The sequence below is a fragment of the Oreochromis aureus genome, linkage group 6 (assembly GCF_013358895.1).
Source record: "Oreochromis aureus strain Israel breed Guangdong linkage group 6, ZZ_aureus, whole genome shotgun sequence".
Classification (NCBI taxonomy): domain Eukaryota; kingdom Metazoa; phylum Chordata; class Actinopteri; order Cichliformes; family Cichlidae; genus Oreochromis; species Oreochromis aureus.
In genome coordinates this window covers 18,043,589-18,069,581 of record NC_052947.1, presented here as the reverse complement: position 1 = coordinate 18,069,581, position 25,993 = coordinate 18,043,589, and the positions used below count along the sequence as shown (strand labels likewise).

The window sequence follows — 25,993 nt, the reverse complement described above, 5'->3', positions numbered from 1 at the left end:
GCAGTATTATTTGGTCCATTTGTGTTGTTGGTAAAATGACACATCATGAGACTGAGAAAAAAAAAAAAAAAAAAAAAAAAAAACAGGGGCGGTGGACTGACTGTTTAAAAATTAGCCCATGTTTGGGGGCTAATGCTCAGGTCCTGCCCTACTATACAAATGTCATTTTAGCCCATTGTTAGGTGGGTGCCAAGAAAAATCATGGTGTCATAATACATTATATATAATCATATTATTCAAATTTTGTGGAATTAAATTAGAGGTGACTGTTATAAGATGTGTGTCAACTCCTGATCACGTAGTAGGTTCACAGACAGAGATTTGGTGTATTAATATAAGATACTGTAATCAAATCACTTAAAATACATATTTTCCAAGTTATTTTTGCTGTAGTTCGTGTACACCGTGCTACAGTGTGAGTTAAGTAACTTGTGAAACTACTAGTTGAAAGTTGTTCCCCACACACTGCAATAACTTTAAAAAACAACGTTTGTATAGTTATAGTTCAATGTTAAACTTCAATGTTAAGTGTAGGCACTGTCTGGACTAAAAGTATGGAAATGACTGCTTAAAGTAGTTTAAATATCAAATCAAGTTAAAACATTGAAAGGATCACAGATGGCGCCGCTAAAGCTTATCTTACAGATTCGTTGATGTCTGAAGGTGGAAGCTTAGTTTTGAAAACAAATTCATGGTGATTATCAGGTTTTTATGACTTCTATTCTTCTCTATCTGCTCCGTAATAACAAAAAACCTGTTAACTTCCTTATTGGAAGTTAAATAAACCTAACTGTAAATATGCCAGACAGCCATAAAGGTGTGAGGGGAATTCAGTCATAGAACTGTTACAGAGTTTAAAATAGTTTAAAAAATATATATATATATATACCCTTATTTTAAAATCAGATTATGGCAACAAGACATATCCAAAAAACTTTACCAAAAAAATATTTGAATTTGCATTTTCCAGTGCAAAGGATTTTTGCACAGTTTGCAATAATAAATTAACCAGATTGTTCACAAAGGGTCTCCAAACCTCTTCAAATGTTGAAGTCTGTCTTTCATCATACCATTTCTTCTTTCTAGTGGACGGTTTGGCATCACTCGCCTTTCTAACTGAGGCTTCTGATGCACATTTTTAGCAAAGGACTGAATGCATCAGTTGGCGAGCGAGCTACACGCAATTACAACCCGGACCACATCTGGACTGCTGTAATCAGCGTTCATGTATTGCTGAGGCTTACAAGACCAGAGGGAGAAGCTTCCAGGGCCGACAGCTAGGACATCTTGTCACGTCTAAAGTGGGTAGTAATCAGGCCGGTGGCAGCTTTCTTTCAGCTGCGTCTTGGAGCAGGTACGCAGCAGGCTGCCGGGTGGTGGGCGGCCTGTCTTTTGCTCTTCACAGAACTGATGACGGAAACACTATTCTGGCTATTTTTACTGTGGCTTCTTACTGATCAAAAGGCAACCAGGCATGCTCACTGACAGTGGGGAAATGATTTTATTCATCAGGACTTCTTTGACAGGCTTTATGTCTGGCAAAATAAAAAAAATAAAAATAAAGAGAGGAGATGCAGTCTTTTTTGTCAGAGGGAAATTTATTTTAGTCCATGAGCAGTGAGTCACAGCAGTAACCGCATTAAGGGGGCTGTAAAAACAGTCATAAAACTAAACTGAAAACACAGATATGACTCTTTAAAAAAAAAAAAAAGACATATTGTACATCTGGTTTGTTCTGCCTGAGTTCTTTGTACTCTGTAGTTGTGTATACATCCTCTCCTAGAGACTGCCTTTTAACCACCTCGTAAGTCATAACCACGTAGACTAGCAGCCACTCCTTTCTTTGACTAGCTTGGCACTGAGGGAGGGGTTTCACAGTTCAAAGTTCACTTATTGGTGCCCAGCCTCTAGCCTCCAAAATTCCTATGAGTATGAAATCAATTCCTCCCCTCTGCTGTCAGCAGTAATTCTCATCGAAACACAGTGAAACTTAAAAACTATCTTAAGAAAAAGAAGAAAAACAAGCGGGCACGAGCGATGGCTTCTCAAACTGCAGATGTCGTGTTTTGTAAACGCTCAGTGTGAAATTCAAGACGAGGTATGTACAGGTGTGAGCACATGGCGCGGCAGCACACACAGACACGCGCGCACACACACTGAATCACTGTGTGCGCACGACTGAGCGACACACACCTCCCTTTGTTTAGACTAGGTGATATCATACACAGATGACAGCTTACAACCTCTCTCCTGTAATAGGATAACAGCCGCAGTGATAATCCTGGAGCCGCTTCACAGCAATGGAGCGCACATGTGAGTAACTATGAAACGATGGGCAAGGATATGCCCGCCTGCCTCGCTGTGTTTACCTGGAGATATCCTCACAATCACACACACACACAAAAATAACAATGGCACACCGCTATCTCCAAACCATCTCAGTTTCTCTTTCATCAAAACTGTGCCTGACCTCCCAGCACGATTTATGGATACTTTGGAAGCCAGGTATGTTCAGAGTCCTTTTCTCCTGGCGAGCAGTTTTACAGGTGTATGAACTCACGTAGAGACAAAAGTGAACTAATGATTAACGTATACGGCATTCGGATGAACAGGGCGTGGATGGTCCGACTGAGAGCTCACAGATGGGCAGAAAAACAAATTAATGGGAATTTCGTTGTAGGGTTTCCATTATTAGAACTCAAAATATTGACAGAAATGGAGCTGATGTGGCAATTTTTTTTTCTTTCACCTCACCCATTTTTTGTGAAAGTATCTCTCAATATGGATACAACTGTGATTTCTAAATCTGAGAAAAGATGGTGAAAGCCCTGCCGAATGTTTCTGCAGGGATTTAAAGCGGAATTTATTGGAACATTTCTTCTTCATTTGATTGTTGGTGTTTTCTCCATTTTATTGTGTCTTTACCTTACAATAAAAAGCACGTTAAAGTGAGTGTTTATGTGATTTGGTGTAAAATTGAATCGAACATGGAGAGCTTATGTGTTGTTCTGCAGTTTTCTGGTAATCTCTCTGCACCTACGATAACCCTGCATTCTGAGAAAACAGCCGCTCTGCTAAAATGAAGGTCAAGAGAAAAACTTGATTATCAGACAGATCTGGTTATCTGTTCTTTAGGTTATAAAAGCTTAAATGCAACCAAACACCTCCCACTGATCCTGGACTGCTGGTAAAATTGGAAGTGTGTGTATTTGTGTGTTTGTGTGCGTGTCAAAGAAGAAAGCCTCCGTAAATAAATGGTGCTTTTCCAGTCCTGTTGACCACTCAAAGCACTTTGCACTCCAATCTGCATACACAGCACTTCTCTATCACTAATCCATACTGATGGAGGAAGTCTTTAGGGTCAGTATCTCACCCAAGGATACTTTGGAAGGTTGGCGGGTCGATCCCGGGCTCCTGTAGTCCTGATACAACTTCTCCCGAAGTAATCAGTTTGAATTCCATGTTTACACTTAGAGGAACCTACTAGGACTTTTTTTTCCTACCTTCAGAATTCAGGGTTTGTTTAAAACATGGAAAGAAGATGTGAGATGCTATCACTGATAGAAAATAAGACCAAAACTGTAACTCTCTAAAGTGACAGTGCAAAGATCAAGCAAAACAAACTCCACCCAGCCACGTATCCAGGCATCATAGTGAGCAGGTACTGCATTAACACAAGTCTGCCCTTAAGAGTTTTCCATTAGTTCTCGGCTGGAGAGAGAGTGCACAGCTCACGCGGTGAACATCCATTAGCTCCTGAAGGACATCCATATGTAACGTAATTTGCAAGACAATAAGATACAAATCACGGGCGCACTTATTTCCTAAGAAGACTCACTATAAGCTGAAACAAGACATGAGATGATGACGCAATCAGGCGGTCAGGGTTTCGCCACAAATCAACAAGCAAAGTTTCCTAAGAATGCCCTGAAATGTCTGATCGTATCCCAGCCGAGTCTTACAGTTTCCCCACTCGGGACACTCGTGTGGATAAACCTGAGAATCAGGACCGGTAGCTTAATGAAAAGACCTCAAAAAGACTGAAATCCAAACCAGAAGACGCATATTTCAGTGAATGGGAGTGTTTTGAATCTGTGAGCAGAAATAACTTGACTGTGATGTTGGCTGATGATGATGTCATTTTTACAACAACTGTGGGACAGCTTCTGTTGCATACTGACTTTTTTTTTTAAATCCTCAGCAAAAAACTGAAAATATCTCCACGCTTATGGTAGCAAATGAGAGTCTACTTGTCCAATCTCGGGGCCGTAGGATAATTTACCAAAAGAGCACAAGTGCAGTCACAATAAATGTGAGCTGCTGAGGAGATTCAGAGTCAGTCTGCAGAACGGTTTTTGTTTCTTCTTGTTCGAGCCTGTCTTATGGATGTGCACTCAACAGTCCTGAGTTTAAAGCTTCGCGAGCACACACACAGGCATGGAGGTCTAAAGAGTAAAAACAGAGATCAATAAGCGAATGTCAAACTGCAGAGACAGATCAGAGGGAGCAACACCCACATGGAGGGACAACACGGAAGAAAAAGGCTCACTTGAGTCAGGGGGAGAGCGAAGGAGGTGAGGTGGGAGTTCAGCAGTACTCACCCTGTCGAGTAAGTTGTCACTGGTGGAAGAAGCAGCACCAGCAGCAGGTCCTCAAGAGGGAAAAAGTTGATCTCGGTCTTCAGTGACAAGCCAAATCAGAAAAAGACAAAAAAAAAAAAAAAAAAACCCCGAACAAAAACAAACTACAATCACTTCTTTTTCTTTATCCCAGCTTCATGGACCAGTGCTGCTGCTGCTGTTGTGATTTCTTTCCCCACACGCGTGTGAACAGAAACGCACCACGAAACCCAGTCCAAAAATTTTACAGTCCCTCCCGAACTCAAGTTCTTCTTCTTTGATGTGCACGATCAACACAGGCAGTCAAGTCAGCGCCGCCGGACAGTGGGTGTGTGTGCACCATGAAGCCCAGAGCGTGTGTGAACAAGCAAGGAGCGAGCACAGGAGTGTGTACACTCCCCGAGAGGGAGGTGACTGCACAGAGAGAGAGAGAGACAGAGAGAGCGAGGGGGAGTGAGAGACAGCAGGTAATCTCACTCCCTCTCCTTCCTCGAGTGCCACTCCCTCCAGTCACTCCTCCGCAGCGTTTGCTCAATCAGGATTTCTCACTCTCATAACTGCAGACGCTCATCTTGAACCCTGTTGCTCAATAAAAAAAGAAACAATCTACTTGCCAGATTGGTTTTGTTTACATGTAAAGGTAATGAAAAAACACATATGTGGATTCCTAGAAACTCTGACCGGAGTATCTCAGAGACGAGGCTCAGTTCAGACACAAGTGATTCAAAGTTCTTCAGAAAGAACGCGCTTGGCAGGTTTTTAAAACTCCGCAAAGGAAATACAATGAAACCAAGTGGTGAAAACTTCCTTACGGCTGAGGTGTTTAAAATAAGCATGACTGTAGGAATACTTTCACCAAATGTGTTTGCAAAGGGAGCCTAAAAAGAACAGATAATATTTTTAGGAAGTGGTTTGCTCAAGCATGAGGAATTGAGCCATACTTGCTGACAGCAGTTGTTTTTAAACTGTGACCAAATTTCCCTCCAACGTTTTCTCCGGGTTCAGGTTTACTTGTGATTGTTGTCAGTCTCGCTGCAATTTACAGATGTTCCCTAAAAGCCTCACAGTCAGGTAGTCGGTACTTCAGAAAACAATAACACTGAACAACCTTTAGCCAAAATATGTGCGCTGATGGGTTACCGCTAATCCAAACTATGACAAACTAGATGCTCCTCCTACTCGGATCACGAGTAATACTCCGAGTTAGTTGGAAGCAGATCAGTGGAACAGTTGCTGAGAAAACTGAAGCACCGACTGGAAAATCTGAGTGTAGGGTAGGAGTAGTTTCTGCCGTTACATTTTACTGCCAAATATTGTTGACATCTTCATGAAAAAATATTTGTAAAAATTATTTTATTGTCCTGTATACGGCAAAGAGGAGCTGGAAACCTTCACATTTCAGAAGATGGAAGTAGTAAATATGTGGAATTTGATCATAATATACTAATTAGCTTTTAATCAACTGGTCGATTGATCCAAATCACATTTTTAGTGTTCATAAGCAATAGTTCGCCAGGCTTTCTGAGTGTCTTTTGAAGTTTTTCTTTGGACATTGGTGATTCCCAAAGACATTAGCTGACAGCCTGGAATATCTGGGCATGGTGTGCAGTACATCCTTAAAAACAACTGTGCAAACAGAGCAAGAGGAGGAAAACAGAAGAAGTGGCAAGCCTAAAACAAAACCAACAGTATCTGAAAGTCATGACCTTTAGGAATAGGACATAATCTGGAAAAGATCTGACACAGGACCTAAGAGATGCTTCTGTACCTTCAGTTGATCCATCTACTGTATGGGATCATCTTGACAGAGAACAAGAGAACAGAACAAAAGGCAGCCAGCTTCCAAAGATGAGCTTTAAGTGTCCTTCAAGAAACCCGGAGAACTATTCCTGAAGACTACTTAAATACTTCTGAGAAAGCTTACCTAAAAAAGTTCCAGCTGTGTTCAAGAATAAAAGTGACTTTCAGGTTGGTTAGGCTTGTCCCCACTCTGTGTGTTTTCACGTTTCATCAAATCAGTGCACCCATTTCCTATTCTAACAAAACAAAGAAATAAAGGGTGGGTTAAAACTTAAGCAAGGTGCTGTGCATAAAAGGTATGCTTCGTATCGTCTCTTTGTCTCTTCCTCTACGATTTCTGATCTGACAAAGAGAAAAATGTAAAACTATATACTAAAAAGTGATTTAAACTATTTTAAGTGAAGATTTAAAATGTGGATCCATCTTCAGGAACAAACAGGGCACCAGCTCAGCTCCTCACCATTAGCCGACTCATATATTCACACTAATTAGGCCAGATGTTCTCCGCTACAAAAGCACCAAACTAATATTTCCTGTTAGCGTAATAATCTGCGACAGCCCCTCTCAAACCTTCTGTTCTCTGTGATCTTCAGCCTGCATCAGATATTAGATCGGCTGCATTTTGGGCAGAATGCCAAGCTGCTACAAAAGTCCTTTCAACCGTTCACATGGCTTCAGCTGGACCGTCAAGTCAAAGTGAACCATTATGTAATGGCACATTAGCAGCACACGCTAGGATAACAGGTCGATATGAGGATGGGGTGAGAAAAAGGGGGGAAAAAAAAAAGTTGTCCACTGGCAGCTGGCCTTCACAGAGGGGCTGGTCAGCCATTGTTACCACAGAAACCTGAGCTCGTGCACGTTAGCTGTAATGGGAGGAAGTATTCAGAATATGACTGTTTACTTTACCTGCAGTAAGGTAGGATTTGGCCATGTGTACACATATTTAATGCTTCAATCTTGCCTTTCTGATTGAAGATAGCAGATGGTTTTTAATCTTCTCCAGTAATCTTCTCTCTTCTTTATTATCAGCAACTGTTTACATAAATGTCTGTCCTATGTACAGTTTTCTCCAGCCACTGGTGTCCTACCTGCATAAATGACTGAAAGACAGTAACAATACTATGATGTAGCAGAGGTGGGAATCCCCACATAGCCCAAGCATCACAATACTTTCCTCACGACACACATTTCGCGATATGCTGAGAACTGCATATTGCAATTTATCACCTTTTTTCAAAATGCAAATTAGATCCTCAGAGCTAAACTTTGTGAATATCTGATCTATCCAGTACCAACACGCCACTAAATCCTGCCACAAATGTTGCTATAAGTAGTCTGCTATTGAATGAGGTCAAGCTAGGGATTTACATACATTCAGTTTTTGATAGTACAGCAATTAACTCTGATAACTTGATGTAAATCACACGTTTCTATATACATAGAAATTTACATTTAAATAGACATTCTTACATCTCATAACCCTCCTGTTCTAAAGGAATATAACCAGAATACAACCAGCGGCAACATGACGGCAACATGTTGACAATTTGTCTGCATTATTAGACACAATTATTTGCAAACCTTCGACAATCTCTCCATAGTGACTGCAGTCAGTCACAGTATTTTAATTCATTTAAAAATATTGATATAGGCGTTTCTGTTATCAATACAATATCCCCACACAAAATATTGTGATACCATGCTGTTTCGATTGCTATCATAAGGTAGCACAATTTAAATGTTACCAAAGGCAAATACTTTTTCCTATATTTATTATTTTAATGAATAAAGTGAATCCAGTCTGCCTCAAGCAAAAAAAGAACAAGTCAAAACATTAAAAGCAATATACGGGAAGTCTGCATATTATGTGGGTGTTATGATTTTTAAACCAAAACTGAATCTGTAACAAACATCAAGAATCTCGTGTTGTCAGCGTTGTGTAGCAGCTTGTGCATGATTGTACGTGACAGGACAGATTGCAACAGAAACAAGATTACCTCATTACTGTAACTGACGGATGGAAAAGTGTAGATATGTAAGGTAGCTTTGTTATTCTAAGCATCTGCATTGGCACAACTCCATTTCCACGCAGCTAGCTGACAGTTAAAAATGACTGATAGTAAAAAAATGCTTCAGGTAACGATCGGCATGACATACTGTAGACTGAGCGAGACTTCTAAGCTTATATGTGCCCAGAGGTGCAGTAGGTCCCACGGTAGTCCTAAGACTGGACAGCAAGTAGAATTTTTTAACTAATTAGCGTGATGCTAATTAGCCATTGGATTCATGTTGCTAATGCTAGTTAGTTAGCCAATTAAACACATTTTGCTAGAGTTTCCAAGTTTAAAGATACCATTCCTTGAAATGGAGGAAAACAGAATGATAGATGTATACAAACCCTGCTTTATTAACAAGGTAGTGCACACAATGAATGAGACGCCATAAGTGCAACACTTCGCTACCATTATGCTACAGTCAAGCTATGGAAAACAGTGGTGGGAGACTGAAATGATCCAAATTATAGTGACCATGTGCAATAACCTTTTGATTTTGTTGCCTTTGTTATATTCGCTTCACAAAAAGGTTGGGTTGGGTTCACTACTGCAAAGTAACCCATCAACGCACACCAACTCACACTGACTGCAACATCTTGGCAGTCTGTCCACATTTATAAATTAGATGTCAATTATTATTTGCAAATCTTCAACAATCTTTAAGCGTGAACTGATTGAAGCAAGACTGAATCAGTCAAGTTGGACCAAGTTTGTTTGAAGTTGACTTCCACCAGGTGACCTGTGGAATCACCTTGTGATCAAAAGTTATTAGCTAGAGATTGAGCTGACTGGAGAGTCATTACACTCCTAATGTAATGACTGGCATGTGTAAGCATCAGATTAATGTAGGTTAAAGGGGGAGGTCATTTTTGAACCATTTCAGACAAATTTTAAGTCATTGCAATATATTTCACAAGCCAATCAAACATTTTGCGCCTAAACCATTTATCTTCATAGGTGAAGATACCTTATACTTAACTTCATCTGTAACATAGAAGAGAGAAGAGAAGTATGCACTTGCTGGACACACACATGCCACGACACTACTGATAAAGCTCTAAAACGCTGCAAACACATCTCCCCCAAATACACAACAAAGTCCAACGGTCACAGAGTTTCTGAGATAAGACTCAGAACACAAACTGGTGAAGGCACGAGAAGCTGCTGGCTCATCAGGGGCTGCTGTTTGATCACAGAGAGAAAGAGGGAAAACTAACCCTAACATTAACAGTGATTCTTCACATTGACCTCTTAAAAACTAAAACCTACAGGGGAAGAACAGAATTATTACACAAATAGTGAAAAAACTGCTGAATAACAAGTCTACTAATTACTGGCCGACTGGAAGATATGTCTAAAAATTTTCATAAGCCAGTTTCACCTTGCCAAAAGGTATGTCAAGGATCTCAACCAGACAGACAGAGCGTGAGAGATTTGCCAGTATCACCGTGTACCCTATCACCTCCTTATCACTACAGACAACTGTGATTTACAACACATACTGGAAGCCTTGGATCCATTTGTTGTTACCTTCTGTATTTCCTTTCATTAAGCTCTTGGCGATGATTAAAGCTTGTCATTTTGACTGTGTGTGTGTGTGTGTGTGTGTGTGTGTGTGTGTGTGTGTGTGTGTGTGTGTGTGTGTGTGTGTGTGTGTGTGTGTGTGTGTGCAATTATCAATAAGCACAGGGCAAGAGTCCTAAAAGCTTGTGGCTCCTTCCAAAGAGCTTAAACCAGAAGCTTTCCCTCTAATCTCAACTCACACAGTGGCAGGTTAATAACTAGCTGCTGTGAGAAAATAGGCCAGACCCTTTGACACCGCAGACACACAGTGACCTTCCCTTCTTTACTTTGTCATTGCTGATTAGCCGTCTGACTGTGTTTTGGCTGTAAAACATCTGGTTTCAGTGCCAGTCCTGTGTTTCGCCTCGGTGCCTTCACTCCTAGAGTAAGTTTAGGTTGCTTTTTTAAAATACATAAATTGTATGCCAACTGAGCAAACAGTGCATTCCAGCTCAAATACAGGTGCAGTCAGTAATTCAATTGAATTGGAGCTATTGAAGCCCAGTGTACACAGAAGCCTCCATTACAGACAGATTCATTTACACGAGTCCACCTGAAAACAAATAAATGAGAGGATGGTCACTTTGGATGTCACCACTGTATTGGTGAGGACTCAGCAGCACAGCACCGCATGAGAGAAAAGCAAAGTCTGTTTTCCTTTCCTTTTTTTCCCCCCCGATTATCGTAGATTTGCATGTCACCTTGTGCTCTGGTTTTTCTGCTTCACTGTGCAAATGAGAAGCCACACCTGCCTGGATAAAAATAAAATACTGATTGAGTAAAGTAGCCACACGGGCCGTGCAGTGAAAACGCTGAAAGAGTGAAATCATAACGAGGCAAGCGTACGAACAGCAAGTGAAGTTAAATACATCTGATTCCCAACAATCAGGAACACGCTGGTATGATTCAAGCGATGAGAAGATAATGAAAATACCTTCCTAGCTGTCTGGTTCAGTGTCAGTACATGTAACGAGTCAAGCATTCAGGTGCTTGTGCAACAGAAACTATTTACAGTTTCAGTAATTCCCCTTTTTTGGGAATTAGCAAAAATGTTATTTTAAGACTTTTTTTAGCTTTGAAGTTTACTGAATAGTCAGGTATGACATCAGTTTTTAAATCTGCCGTCGACAATCCAGTTTTTAAAAACGCACAAGACGCAGCACGAGTAATCAAGTTTAAGATCAGAATCTGTTCCTGTCTCAACAAACTAAGGTGCGACTAACTATGCTGATGAAAATCACGGGGTTATGAATTGTCTGCACGAGTCTAAACCTGGGAAACACAGACATGCCCAAATTTTTCAGTCTATTTCCAGCTGCTCAATCAAGAAGCAAATCTGTCTTTCTAGAGCAGGGGTAGGCAACTCCAGGCCTCGAGCGCCAGTGTGTTGCAGGTTTTAGATATCGGATTTGGATTACCCGGAGATGACTAATCCATACAAAAAGACAGAATTTGCTCCCATTCCTTCAGTCGAAGCTATCAAACATGCCAGTTTGACACACACATAATCGTACTTTTGCCCCAAAAACAAACAAACAAAAAAAATAGTATTGAGTAACTCAGACAAGTGGTAGGCCTAATAAACCATCTATAGTAGACGAACAGCATCTGAAAGCCATGTCCTGAAGAAAAATCAAGCAAACATTTGACACACTGACACAGGACCTGAGAGGTGCATGTTGCCCATCAGCTGATTTATTGTTTGCTGAAGCCACATTAGAAATGGTTTCAGTGGAAGTGTGGCTGTCAAGAAGCCATTCCTAAGGAAGGGAGACACAGAGAAAAGGCTGAGGTACGAGAATTAACACAGGAACTACAATTGAAATCAGTTCACAGTGACGATTACTGAAGAAATTTGTAAAGTATTGTTATGCAATATCGTATAGAAAGCAGCTGATTGGCGACTGTTTCATTTTTCAGCACGGCAATGATCCCAAACAGTGCGGTAAAAGCATGAAGAGAGAAAAAACAGACAAAGATGCACTAACAGTCATGGATTGGCCTCCCCAGAGCCTGGACCTCAACATCATTGAAGCAGTGTAGGATCATCTTGACAGAGAACAGAAGAAGAAACCTGATGAACTATTCCTGAAGACTGCTCAAAGAAATGACAAGAAAACTGCCAAAGAGAGTTCAGGCTGTGTTGAAGAATTTCATTGTATGTTTTAATAAATCACTGCACTGATTTCCTGTTACCTTAGCAGAATCTAAAGAAATGACAGATATACCCTTGCATAAGACTTGTGTATATTTAGTGATTCACAGATATTTAATCATCAGCTGGAAACTTGCTCTCTGTAGTTTGAGTAACACCTTTAATCACATACCATCAGATGGCTGCTTAAAGAACATTGTGTGATGGTGATCTCACCTCCAGTTGGCTGAAATCTAACGTGAATAATTTGTTTGCATGCCTGTGCAGCACGCCTCATTCTTTCACGTCTGATTCACTCCAAAATCTCCATTAACACATCTGTTTGAAACAATTCCCATTCAGTGATATCACAGCTACACTACCTGCTTACATCAACTTTGGCACGAAGCAGGGTTTGTAAAAACCAATGGACCCTGAAGTTGTGTTGGAAAAGCATTCAAATGATGTACTGTTACTCATTTTATAGATCACGAAGCATGTTGAAATCCGTTATTCATCCCGATTCATCTACAGGCACCTCTATCGGTTGTCGCACATGTAAGCCAACTGTGAGGATTGTAGAAACGGTAAATAAAGCGAGATTCTGGATTTGACAACCAGAGAAAGAAAATCGGTTTCTTTTTCTTTACTTTCTTTAAGAGATTTAGCTGGAAATGGTCATACTGCACGCAACGCATGATGATCACGTCACAGACAGGCAGACAGAGCAGTTACAGTTGAACTTCAGACATGTAACATTCATTCAGGTGTTTTCCTTCTGTTGATTTCCCAGAAAGGCATCTGTAATTTCTTAGGAAGGCTCCTGAAAACATCCGTGTAATCTGATACTATCTAAGTGTTCAAGTCATCTCTGTGTCTCAAACCCCAACTTGGTTCAGTCACCACTCCCATTGTCAATAGTTACCTAAAGAGTCGACCTGTTGTATTACAGATAGTGACTAATAATAATTTAGCTCCAACACATTTAGTTATTGGGTATTATAACTCTCCTAAAACGAGAGTGAGTGTTAGTATTGGCCCAGTCTGTGCCTACACTAAGCAGCTGTCCTGTGCCTGAGACATTTTACTGTGACCCTTTCTCCGTCTGCTCTGATTGGTCAGCTTGTGCAGAAAAATGAGGCATTGGTTACATATGGTTGCTTTTCTTGAGTATAGCCTCTGCCCTCTAGTAGTTGGCAGCTTTCTCCCACCCCAATGGGCGACGTCATGGCGAACAAGTCATTTTTTAATATACATGGTCCCTGTTGCTTATGTCTACTTCATAATGAAAGCGAAGTGAGGAGTGAGTAGTGGCTTTACTTTAAGGGTGTGCCAAATTAGCTGCACAGCAGACATAATGCACACGTTTTACATAATAGCACACATAAGTAACTTAAGTAGTAACTTAGTGTTTTTGCAAACCTTTTACAGACATAAAAATAATATACAACACTAAACAACACGGGAGTTTAAAATCCAGAATCATACTGGGTTAATTTGTGGTCCGTTAGCCGTTTTGTTAAATAAAGGGATGAAGTGTTTTTGGCTTTTTTTGGGACAGAAACAGCACTATTTGCTGTAAATGGTTATATTTATATGAATACATCAATGCATTTTACCTCTTATTTTCAGATGGGACACATTAAATGTTTCCATCTCTGTTTAAAATAAATTAAATAAAATACATAAAACGTCGCCAAGTGACCTAGATCTCAGCTGTGCGAGGAGCCGTTTCATTGAGAAACTGCAGGACTATTAAAATATTAATCACATTATATGGGTGGTTATAAGCACACATCGTTTCACATCACAGAACAGAGACCAGTGTGTGTGTGTGTGTGTGTGTGTGTGTGTGTGTGTGTGTGTGTGTGTGTGTGTGTGTGTGTGTGTGTGTGTACCCTTGAGGGAGTGTCTTTTTATCTTATATTAATTATAACTAAGTAAAGCTGTTTTGCGGCCAGCTGGTGTCGTTTGCAGTGAAAACTCCTGATAGAGTTAAAAATATTCTGCATCAAAGAGAGAAAAGTGGGAAAAAATGTGCAACAAATTAGGTTTGATGTTCTAAAATTAGTCTAAGAGGACCTTTTTATGAGAATTAACCATTTGTTTTGTACACATACGGAATATTAAATGACAAGATGGCTAAAGCATGATTCATTATTCAACAAAGGCAATGAGCTGGTCTGATTAGAGCACACCAAGGAAGTTACAAGGATCCTCATCATGTAGATTAATACAGTGTCGATGAGCTTAGCAGCAGCTAGAGGCCATCCATCCACTTTATCCATAGTAACTGTAGTCAAGGTGAGCTTCACTTTCTGAGACTCCAGGGGATTGGCTTGCTATTATATAGGCTCACCCTCTCTGTACAAACAATACACAGACAGCGTACTGCCACATCCTGCTGTCGAGCAAAACGAGGCCACAGCAAATCAGATCACGCCCATTAGCTAACTGCATTAATGCACTGTGGCATGCAACATGACATGCTAGGCTCAAATTGTCTGTGAAGCCTCAAACCAAACATTAGCTAAAGAAATGCACTTATACATGGTTTTGTTTGTAGTCTTTAGCTAAAAGCTAATGCTTAACCCAAGTATAACATGCTCACTAAGTCATTATATTAGCAGGCTAACATAGTCATACTAGTGCTAATAAAGTAAAGTGGCAACAGATCAGATATACCTCTGCAGGTCATAAACTAAAGTAGGCCACTTCCACAATTAACTTAGAGTTTATACAGTCATGTGAAAAAAAAAATGTTCACAGGACTCTCTGCAGTTTGGTGATAAACTAAGTACACCCAATGATTCAACAGCCTTTAACAGAAAGAACTGGCTTCACACTTGACTCTATAACACATCGGTATACAGATAGGTTCATGGTCCACTCAGTGACTGCAAGGTACTGAGGTCCTGTGGCTGCAAAACAACCCCAAATCATCACCCCTCCACCGCCGTGCTTGACGTTTGGTACGAGGTGTTTACGATTACGTGTGTCTGTGGGGGTGGGGGTGGGTGGGTTGGTTGGTCTCGTCTGTCCAAAGTACATTAATCCAGAAATCTCGTGGTTTGTTCAGATGCTGTTTTATAAACCTAAGCTGCCGTGTTCTTTTTAGACAGAAGAGTCTTTCTCCTAGCGAATCTTCCAAACAAGCCAGTCTTTTTCTAATTGGACTGTCATGAACCGTCACATTAAACATGCTAACTGAGGCCAGTAGAGACCGAGATGTACCACATGCGTTTTTCTGTTTCTCTGAGTGTTACACAATTAGACCTTCAGGTGAATTTGCTGGGATGACCACTCCTGGGAAGACTGTGGCATTAGGTTGCACATCTGAATGCATTTGTTCCCCTCCACTACAGAACTGTGCTGTTTTGTTGCCATTAAAAAAAGTGTTAACTGTTATTTAAGATGTATAATTTCAAAAAGCAACAGAACATGGTATTATTAAAATAAAACGCACTGCAGCGCGTTCACATGTAAAAAGACAATTATTTTTACCCAAATTGGAAAGGCCAGTTCATACCTTACAGGCTGTGTCAGCTTCATCATAAGGATAAAAAAAATATGTTTTCCCCTAAATACAAATTTCTTTGGCAAAAACTGATCAATCTTGGCTCTTTTGATAGGAACAGATGCCAAACCCTGCCCTGAGACATCATAAAAAGAAAAGTACTGCCCCCAGTTGGCAAAGAATGCTGGCAGTGTGCCGTTAGGGCTCATGCTCCGTGCAGACAGAACCAGGCTAAAACATGGTTTATGCAGGCATGGTAGAATAAATGATCTGGCTGTAACATGAGACCTTTAAGAAAAGACAAAAGCAATCAGAATTTAAATGCCTGTGCCAAGTTTTATGGCAATACATCTGTTAGCAGACCTTTCACTGCAAAACCACATGTAAATCAGGCAACAAATGCACGGCCAGTTTGTTTATCCATTAACACAAAGTCATCCAGCAGTTGCTGAAATATTTTTCGTCTGCACACAAAAATTTCAACCTCGTGCCTCGCTGCAAGTACAAATAACAGTATGTAATTTTACACACTCAGTAATATATATTTTTGAGGATGTAGTACAACACTGTACACAGAGGCACTTATTCTAATCACCTTGTAAACTTATCTGTGGAAGCAGTTGTCGGGTTTAATAAGCAAACATGCAGACATGGCATCAGAGAGCAAGTCTGCAACTGTTCTGACAGTAATTTTCATGATGTGCAACTTTAAATCTCATGAATCAATAGGCTGAACAAACACACACGCACGCACACAGGTGGAAGAGGCCAACCACTCGTTATCATGAATAATAAATAAGACTCTGCTGACCCATCTGCTTCATGACTAAGACCTGCCGACTTCAAAAACAACCGCAACGCACTGCCTGAAGCAACGGGGTTTTTATAAGTCCGACCAGAAGCTTCTGATCTTTATATGGAAATTCTTTCAAATGAAAAAAAAAAAAGCACCAAACTAAACAACTGTGACCTTTAATCAAAACTTACTGACATTATACAGGGAGTGACCAGTAACGGTGTGACCGGTAACCATGTGACATTATCTTGTCTGCCATATTGGACATGTGACAATCATGGTGAAAATGTAAGATCAAGTGAATAAGGGGCGCTTTGTACCCGCCCTCGGTGCCTCACGAAAGTCGACAAACTGTCACAAGCTGCCAGCATCCAACCTCTTAATTTTAGTAACCTGTACCAGTGGTATTGCTTCCGCCCCCAGTTATGCAGGCCCAAAGACTAGTCAGTGACCCTCGAGCAACCACCTCTTGCTAGGGAAAAATGAATATCGCCCAACTGGTTGCTAGCACAGTGCTGCGGTCGCGGGTTGAATCGAAGATAGGACTACTCGGACTAATCCCTGAGCTGCAGTGAAGGGGTGAAAAGTGCGACACAAACTGGAAATGGAGCTGCAGCGCCTTCTGAAACATGTTGCCTGCAGAGCTCAAGCACAGCTTTTACTTTGAAAGAGCTGCATTGCACTTTTTCAAGTTGCATTACTGCTCAGCTAGGAGTTAGCACGTGTTTGCAGTCTAATACTAGCAGTCATTAGTGCTACCCCTCACCCGTGTAGTAGATCAACCTATATATATTTGAAAATACTAGGTGATGTCCTTTTTGAGTTATCTCAATCATAACATTTTCAGAAAATTGACCTCTGACCTTTAACTTGAAGTCAAGTTCACTGGGATTCAAACTCATTTGAGAGTTTTAGTAAATGCTTCAATGGGGTGACCTTGAAAATCCTATGTTGCCTCATTCTTGAGTTATTGCATTCACAAACTTGGCTGTCCATGCTGCATGCTGCATGCTCCAGCGGGGTGACTGCGACACCCCATCAGCCTTTTACGGCTGAGGGGGAAAAAAACTACAGGTAACTATGGCAACCTGATAGCAACCAAAGCAAGACAAGGAAGTTTTTGGTGCAACCTCATCCAGCAAGAGCCAGTAACCTCCAGGAACCACTGCCAACCGGTCAGGAGATTCATGTTTTTTCCCGCCAACCGGTGGCTGTGTCATGGCAAACAATTCTCAAGCAATGTGCGCAAGATGTGATCAAACGCCTCAATAGAACAACTACCAACGAAACAGCATATAAACCCTTCAGGTCCTAACCAGCTGTTCATTCTGAAGCTTGGCCTGCAGTATTTTACTTGTACTGTGCACACATTTACTGACTCCCTCTATATTTTCTAAAATAATCCCCTCCCTGTTTGGGGATTATCCGGCACCACGTGGGTCAAACAGCTGTCATGTCAGAAACGTGCACGGCAACCTGCCACGACCGATCTGAGTGACAGTGATGTAACAGTAAAAGAAAAAGAAGGTCAGGGTGGAAAGACAAACAAGACTTTCGAAGACATTGTTGGAGGAGTCATTATGCCTGGCACTGTAAATGCCCTGCAGTGACAAACAGCAGACGACAGCTTGTTTAAGGGAAGTTTGTAGTCTTTGGGACAAAGACAGAGAGCTTCTGTGGTCACATGCACACTCTCGATTTATATAAGAGCATTTTCGGGATTTTTAAACCATTGTCAGGACAAGTACAGTAATCTTCCCCGATATCCACCAGCAGATTGTTTTCTAAAGCCCAATACTCTGCAGATTTTATTCACTTTGACCGCCAGGCTGAAGCATCAAATGATGATCCACAAATACCACACAACAAATGCCCGGTGATGAATCTACTTAACAACTCAAAAATCTGGCTTCTTCAAGGAAGAGCGTCTGATGGGCTATGATTATTACATCAATCACTGCTCACACCTCTCAAAAAAGACACCAAGAGAGAAGAGCATTAAAATAAGGATTAAAGTTCTTATCTCAGGTCCTGTGTTCGGTCTTTGCTGGATTTTTTCCCTATTTCTTAAAGACATGTCTTTCAGATACTGTTAATCTGCTATCGATGGATTCTTAGGCCTGCCCTTTCTTTTTCGTCTTCCATTTGTCCAGTTTCCTCAATTTTTTTCTAAGGATACACTTCACACCGTTACAGAGAGTGACAAGTTTTTGGCTAATAGCTCTTTGGGAATCACCTCGGTGCAAAAATACTATTTGGGGTCGGTCAGACTGTGACATCTATTTTCATGGATTCAACTAAAGAAATGGGAGTGAATTCTGCCAGGCTGCTGGTAACAAAGTGCATAAAGATGCAATTTAAAATAGTTTTTTTGCCATGTTGTCTGATATGTGTAGACACAACACTGGTTCACCTGTGGAGTTATGTACTTTTTATGTTTGAATGAGTCACAGATCAGAATTAAGTGACTGAAACAAGCTAACAAAGACCCCCTCTGAAAATGGTGAGGTACAAGGACTGGACTGAAAATGAGTGAAAAAGCAGCCAATGCCCAATGAAGAACTTTAGAAAACTATTGCTTAGGTGCACTTAAAGAAATTAAATCACCAGAAATTTGTGTTACTCTGAGTTTTTGAGGACACACAATCTCCGAACAAAGAACACTCAACAGGTTTCCACCTGTTAGAAAATCCTGGCAAAGACAGAATAAGTGCATACCAGATGTTTTATTGACAGTGTGAGAACAGCAGGATTAACTGAAAGAGGCCACAAGTACCGTGAAATCACTCTGACCCTGCCGGGCAGTGAAGCAGGCCTTCATTAGTTTTAGTGAAAACTGAACCACAGGAGGTGTGGCGGGGGCAGAGAGTAAGAGTCTTAAGGCCACAGGGGGCTTTATTCTGGAGGTACAGTCATGTATGAGGCACCATTTATTGAGGACACAGGGTTCTCCAACATCACCTCAGGGCACAAAGTCGGGTCTGTAATGGCAACAGAGGACATGTGACATGAGCTGCTTCAGTTTCAGGGTTTTCCTCTTAACCTAATAGGTAATAAATCAGTGATGTAACCCTCAACAAAGAAAGTAAAAATGCATGATTGGCACCCACACACACATGCGCCGGCACACACACAATGCTGCAAAGACAAAACCATGCACAGTTACAATCCTGAACATTTAATGACTACAGTAGCTATTGTTGAAGTTGTTTTTGCAGATTTATTACTTTTAAATGCTTAAAATCACTGAATCCCCAAAGAGCAACATCCAGCCACTGAAGAACTGCAGCTGCTCCCTGGGCCCCTGGAGGCTGGCTCCAAAAAGCTGAGTCCCAGTGGACTCCAAATGCCCAAATTTAGATCAGAAATAAACATGTTACATAAGCAAAACATTTTACCCTCAATTGGTACAATTTTAAGCTTTTTTTAAAACAACAACAATATTATAGTTGCACAGATATCTTGCTAGCTAGCTGTGCAAGCAAGTTAGGTCACTGATGAAAATTAGCCACCAGTGAATTTAACACTGCTAAAAATTTATTATGTGATTTTCGCAACACGTTTCTGATTAATTAATCTGTTTGTTCTTTCAGCTCTGTTACAACACAACATTGTAACAATATTTTTATGTACAATTTTTTTTTTTTAAAGGGCTTATACTGGCTGCTAGGTGTGTTCATCCATCTATCCAGCTTCTGCTGCTTGTCTGGGTTGCTAGGGCGCCCAGGCCCCCCTCTCCACCTCTTCCAGCTTTTCCAGTGTGATACTGAGGTCTTCCCAAGCCAGCTGAGAGATACATGCTTTGCCTCCCCCCTGAGGACATGCTGGAAACACCTCACCTAAGACGTATCCTGGAGGCATCCTTATTGGACGCCTGAACCACCTCAATTGGTACCTTTTAGCTCTAATCTGAGCCCCTCCCAAATGACTGAGCTCCTTACCGCATCTCCAAAGACCTGAGGGTCACTTATCAATGAAGCAGGAACAGAGAAGTGATCCTGATGCCACCAATCTGGAAAGCCGCTGCTGCTTGGCTGCACCTTAGAAACTCCGCCTCCCACAGGGAACAGGTTACTGCTGGAAATGCAAACCAAGCTCTGGCTGCAGTCATACAGGGGACTAAATGGCCCATAACAACAGGTTTGTCATCACTTTATTGCACAACAGCAGCTTAACAGCCGCATATATCCTGCACAGATTTTCTAGCGCTCAGGTCATCGGGTTGATTCAAGCGCATGTTTGCTCAAAAGCACACCTTCAGTTCATTGCAGGTGTTACAGAAGGACAGACTGACTCCTAAAAGCAGCAGCAGCAGCAGCAGCAAGTGCCTCATCACTGCTCCGGATGTAAGTGACAGGAAGATATACTACAAGATAAACAGCCAAGTATTTCCACAGCAGGAAAAAAACAAAACAAAAAAATCAAAAGAGGCTCTGCTTCAGAGATTCTGAGGAAATGAGGACCTACATAGCAAACAGCACACGTCACAGGCTGGACAAAGCGAGGGAATCTCAGGTATGCGTTTAACAGTCTGTGTGATGACATGCCAGGTTAGCATTTTATGGCCCTAACATGAAAGTGCGCAGCAGATTTTTTACTCTCTCTACAGTGGATTTAAACAGAAGAGCCTGTGGTGCCTTCAGATCCCACAAACACCTCGTTAAAAATGAGACTGTCAAGATTTTTCACCCGAGTTCAAAGCCGGCTACAGCAGGGAGGGTTCATTTGTGGTCGGGAGATTTTTGTTTCACACAAGCGCAGACGTGTGGCAAACTCATTAGTCTAATGCTGTTTTTGGCAGCGGGTTGGCCATTAGGTGGATGACAGGCCTAATTAGACAACTCGAGAGCTGGCATGACACCTCTCCACACAGCACGGCACCAAAAGTCATGCCTCAAACTGACACGCTTTATGTCTTAAACTCTGCGCAACCCCAAAACATGTTCGCTGTTCATTAGCTACAGACTTTTTTTGTCAGGGGCACGCAGAAATCTGCATCAAGCCCCCGCCAAGCTGAAGAGCGGTAACTGACCTCGCTGTTTATCTCAGGCGCTCTGATAAAATTCCCAAAGGGGGGAGAGCAGTGAACTGTTAGTGTATCATTAGGAAGTATTTAAAAAATGAGCCAAAGGTCAATTCTTAAACTAAACACTATTATTTTACATCTTTAAACAGAGCAGCTCGACATTTTTGGAGCTTCTTTTTGAGTGTTAAATGCTTGGAAAGTGTTTAGGAGCCACTTCGCTTAGCATAAAGATGGGCGGAAAGGTCAGGCTGGTGTCTGAGGTCAGCCCTGACAGGAGCCTTGAACTTGGATCCTATTAAGTTTAATCAGTGCAGAAGGAAAATATGAAAATATGTCAGAGTCATGGGGGAGCTAATCGTTTCCACCTAACAGTCAGGGCTGCCACTTTCCAGCTAACAGGTGGGGCTGACAGTTTCGGCTTGATAAATTTAATGATCACAAACCCAACTTTGCCACCGGGGTTGATGACCAAACTTTTTTATTAGTTCATTTATGATTTCCTAACCTGTTGAACAGTGAAAAGTCTGTCCATGGGTGACGATGTTTTATCTAGCCATATCAGCAACCTTAAAGTCTGTTTTCAAGGTTGCTAGGATACCCGTTGATATATTTTGATTGTTGTTTTATTGATTTGAGAGGTCACAAATATAGCTGTAACCTATTCATCCGCAATTCTTTTAAAAAAAGAAGAAGCAGATTTCAAAGTCAGGTCCCGAAAAGCTGCAAAAGGGGCTTTAATAAAAATGATCACCAAAAAAAAAACCAAAAAAAAAAAACCCTGATGGCACCACTCATGACTCAACCTGAAGAAAGCTGCTGTGTAATGCATGATTCAGCTGTGACTTTATAACTGCTCACCTGTCAAATGGATACTCATGTAGCTAACCCTGTAAAGCTGCATGAATCTCACAGGAAAGACTCCTACCAATAGCTGGAAGCAGTAAGCTGGGCTGGCCTAAGTTGGGTTTATTATTGATGAGGCTCATTAATAAATGTAAACTGTTCTTTGAGCTAATTTTGAAGCTGTTAGTGATAAAAATGTTGAAAAAGATTAAAAACATTACGTGCGCACAAAACCAAAACACTGTACGGCTCTGTCACAGTAGAATAAAAATAGTAGAGTAAAAATCCCTCGTTTTGACTTGGGAAGAAAGGAAGGGAAAAAAATGGTTGCCCACTGATTAAATGGATTTTTTCCATTTCCAGCAACACTTTCTGATTAGCTGCGACGACCAACTGGTTCCCCAGAGCCAACGCCCTCAATATGTGGGCCAGGAATTGAACAGGTCGCCTGGTGGGAGGCAACCTGTCTCCAAACACTGCGCTGTGACTCAGAGTGACTCCCAAACAGACTGGATAAGGCTTACAAAAATCTGCAGTCTCATCTCCCCCAAATATTCACCTTGGATACAAAGCTCTGTTTTTATCTAACGCTACAGGAAAATTGAGAATATCAATATCAAACTGCGAAAATAAATGCAGTTAAATGGGAGTTTCACTGAACCAACTAACCACAACTTATGGAAAAATAAAATAGAAGGAAGAATTTGATAAAACAATTCAGTCACACATCTGAAAATCCTATGGAAATAATACAAATATTCGTTTGGTCCAATCACGGCACACGCTCTGGACCGGCCTTCTGTGAAACTGATGTGCACTGTCACACTTGAAGAGCCAAATGGCAATAAAGTCCTAAATTTGTCCCACAGCTCCACATGTGGTGAGCATTAGACTCGGTTCATTAAACACAGCTCTCAAACTGTTATTTTTCTTTGTCTTAAGTTTATTTACGCCCATCCAGACAGAAGTGAATAAAAAAAAAAAAAAAACACAATGGATCCAAACAATCTGGTGAACTGGTGGCCTGAAAGAGTACAGCCACCCACAGAGCAGAAATAACAGGCTTCACTTAGAAGCAGGGAGGTGTTTACACTGAACGGGCACACCAAATCTATTCACAATATACTCGCTGATGGGACCTGCAGCATTTTGATTACAGCTTTATCAGTGTACAACTGTTTGGATTTTGTGTTTGCTCACAAGAAAAAATACAAATGTGCGACTCGCAGGTCCTGAATAATGAAACACCTTTAAAGTGCTTTTCCAAAACAAAAGTATTATTTAAAACGCTAACGTGTTCACACGGTTGTTTGAAAATTAACCAGATAACTAATCAGCTATCTGTAGGGATTACTTTTTTCCTTTTATTCAAAGATGAAAAGTAAACTAAAGCTTCAGTTAACAATTTTAAACAATTGTTTAAAACTGTTTTCTGTTGAGCTATTGAGCTAATATTTTAAAACAACCAGAAACAATAATATTTTTTTTAAAAAGGCTGCTTTGTCCAACAACCTAAATACTGAATTTTGTTTCATATAAAAGAAAAAGAAGCAGCATTTTATTTTAATATCAGTCTTTTTTTCAGTACTTGTTTGGTGAAAGTGCTCATTTTTAGCTGTTGCCTTGACTTGACAACTATCTTGATTAAAAAGAGATAATGTTCAGGACGGTGTGCTTTTCTCCATCATACATGACAGCTAAGCATGTGTGTGCTCTGGACTGATAGCTGGAATAAAAAAAGTCAAATGTGGATTTCACAGCTAAAATCTTCTAAATTTCCAATACTAAAGGTAATTAGATGTGGAAAATCTAAATACTTTTTAAGCAAACTTAATTATGGATTTAATTCTATTTTCAATTCCTTTCAATTTTATTCATTAAACTGCTTTCATTAACCCCAATATCGAATCAGCCAATCACACTTAGATGTGCTCAAGACGACCTGCTGAAGTTTAAACTGAGCATCAGAACGAGGAAGAAAGGGGATTTGAGTGACTGTGAATGTGGCAGACGGGCTGCTCTTATTATTCCACAAACTGGTGATCTATACTGGGATTTTCATACACCATCATCAGACTGTCTCAAGCATACAGAAAGGCAACAGTGACACTTTACAGCTGAGGTATGCAGAAGAGCATCTCTGAAAGCACAGCATGTCAGACCATGAAGCAGAAGACCACATTGAGGCTACAGTTCATACACGCTCGCCAGAATTGGACAACAGATCTGACGAGTCTCGCTGAAATGGTTGGGTCAGATTTTGGTGCAAACAACATGAAAGCGGGGATCCATCCTGCCTCGTATAGACGGTTCATGTTGGTGATGTAATGGTGTGAAGGATGTTTTCTCAGCACACTTTTGCATCCTTAGATCCAACTGAGCATCTTTGCCACAGAAAAATGCTTATCTGAGCATTGTGACCATGTCCATCCCTTTATGATGACATGTTCCAATGGCTGCTTTAGTTAACACACCATGTCACAAAGTTCAAATCATCTCAGACTGGTCTCTTGAACACAGGTGACTTCACTGTAATGAAATGACCCCCACAGTCCAAACCTCAGTCTAACAGAGCACATCTAATAGATGTGCCATCCTGTCAATACGGACCAAAATCTCTCAGAGATGTTTCCAGCACCTGTGCCATTTAGAAGGCAAAAGATCCAACCCAGGACTAGCAAGGTGTACCTAATAAAGTGTCCACTTAACGTATAATCAATTCGATCAACTACTGTACTCACTCCGTTTAAATATGGTGAAGTTGACAGTGCAGGTTTTTCTGTTTCCACCCATGCAAACATAGAAACAGCAGAGAGCTATGGAGTCGTGCTATACTGTGTGTGCCTGAGGGGGGGGGGGGTGAGACCCGATCAGCTGTAACAGAAACCGCTGCCCACTTCTGCGTCACATTGTCAAATACCAAGCAAGAGGTTGGAGTGTGTGTGTGTGTGTGTGTGTGTGTGTGTGTGTGTGTGAAACGCGTGCAAACAAACCTCGTGGCTGCCGCAAAGTCGTCCGCTGAAATCCAACCTGGGAGCAGGCTGTGGAGCCGCATGGCACAGCTCCAACTCCGGCTGCAGCTCAGACCCCCCCCCCACCCACCAAAGTGTCCCACCCGCACACGCAGCGAGTGCGTGATGGCAAGTAAGCAACACAAAGCGAGAAGTTGGAGCAGAAGGGAACTCACCTTTGAGACGGTCATAAGGGGCGAGATGTGGCGTCAGGTGGTAGTGTTTCCCCCGAGGGAAGAAGGCTCGAGCGGTGGAGCTGCTCCTGCTGGATGTGCTGGCTTTGCTGGTGGTGGAGGGGACTAGCCGGGGAGCAGGAACCAGTCGTGTTACATCACCGATTGCTGTGGCAGAGTGGTCACTTAAAAGTCATGACGCCCGCCTCAACCTTGAGAGTCCCCCGGAATTTTTTTTTTTAAAAAAGAAGACAATAACAACAACAATAATAATAATAACATAAATAAAATCTCACAGCCAAAACATTTTCTCTGCCCTTCAAACTGCAGCCACCATGAAAAAAAAGAAAAGAGGAGGAGGAGGGTGGATGAGGAGAGATCACAGGGAGAGATGCGAGCACAGGACGCGACAGAGAGGAGGAAGAGGAGGGAGGAGGGAGGAGGCAGGGAGGGG

At 41.4% G+C, this 25,993-nt stretch overlaps 1 protein-coding gene across 2 annotated transcripts in view; it reads right to left on the bottom strand.

The window, feature by feature from the left end:
* Nucleotides 1–25,896, bottom strand: part of coro2aa (coronin 2Aa) — a 46,380-nt gene extending 20,484 nt beyond the window's left edge. Inside the window, exon 1 of one of the 2 annotated variants that reach the window (XM_031752242.2) lies at nt 25,543–25,896. In XM_031752242.2, the coding sequence (XP_031608102.1) occupies nt 25,543–25,557 (15 nt within the window). In that variant the 5' untranslated portion in view covers nt 25,558–25,896. Of the gene's footprint in view, nt 1–4,601; nt 5,012–25,542 lie in introns of those variants that run through there. The other variant, XM_031752243.2, reaches the window with a different exon arrangement.
* Between the last annotated feature and the right edge of the window lie 97 nt (nt 25,897–25,993).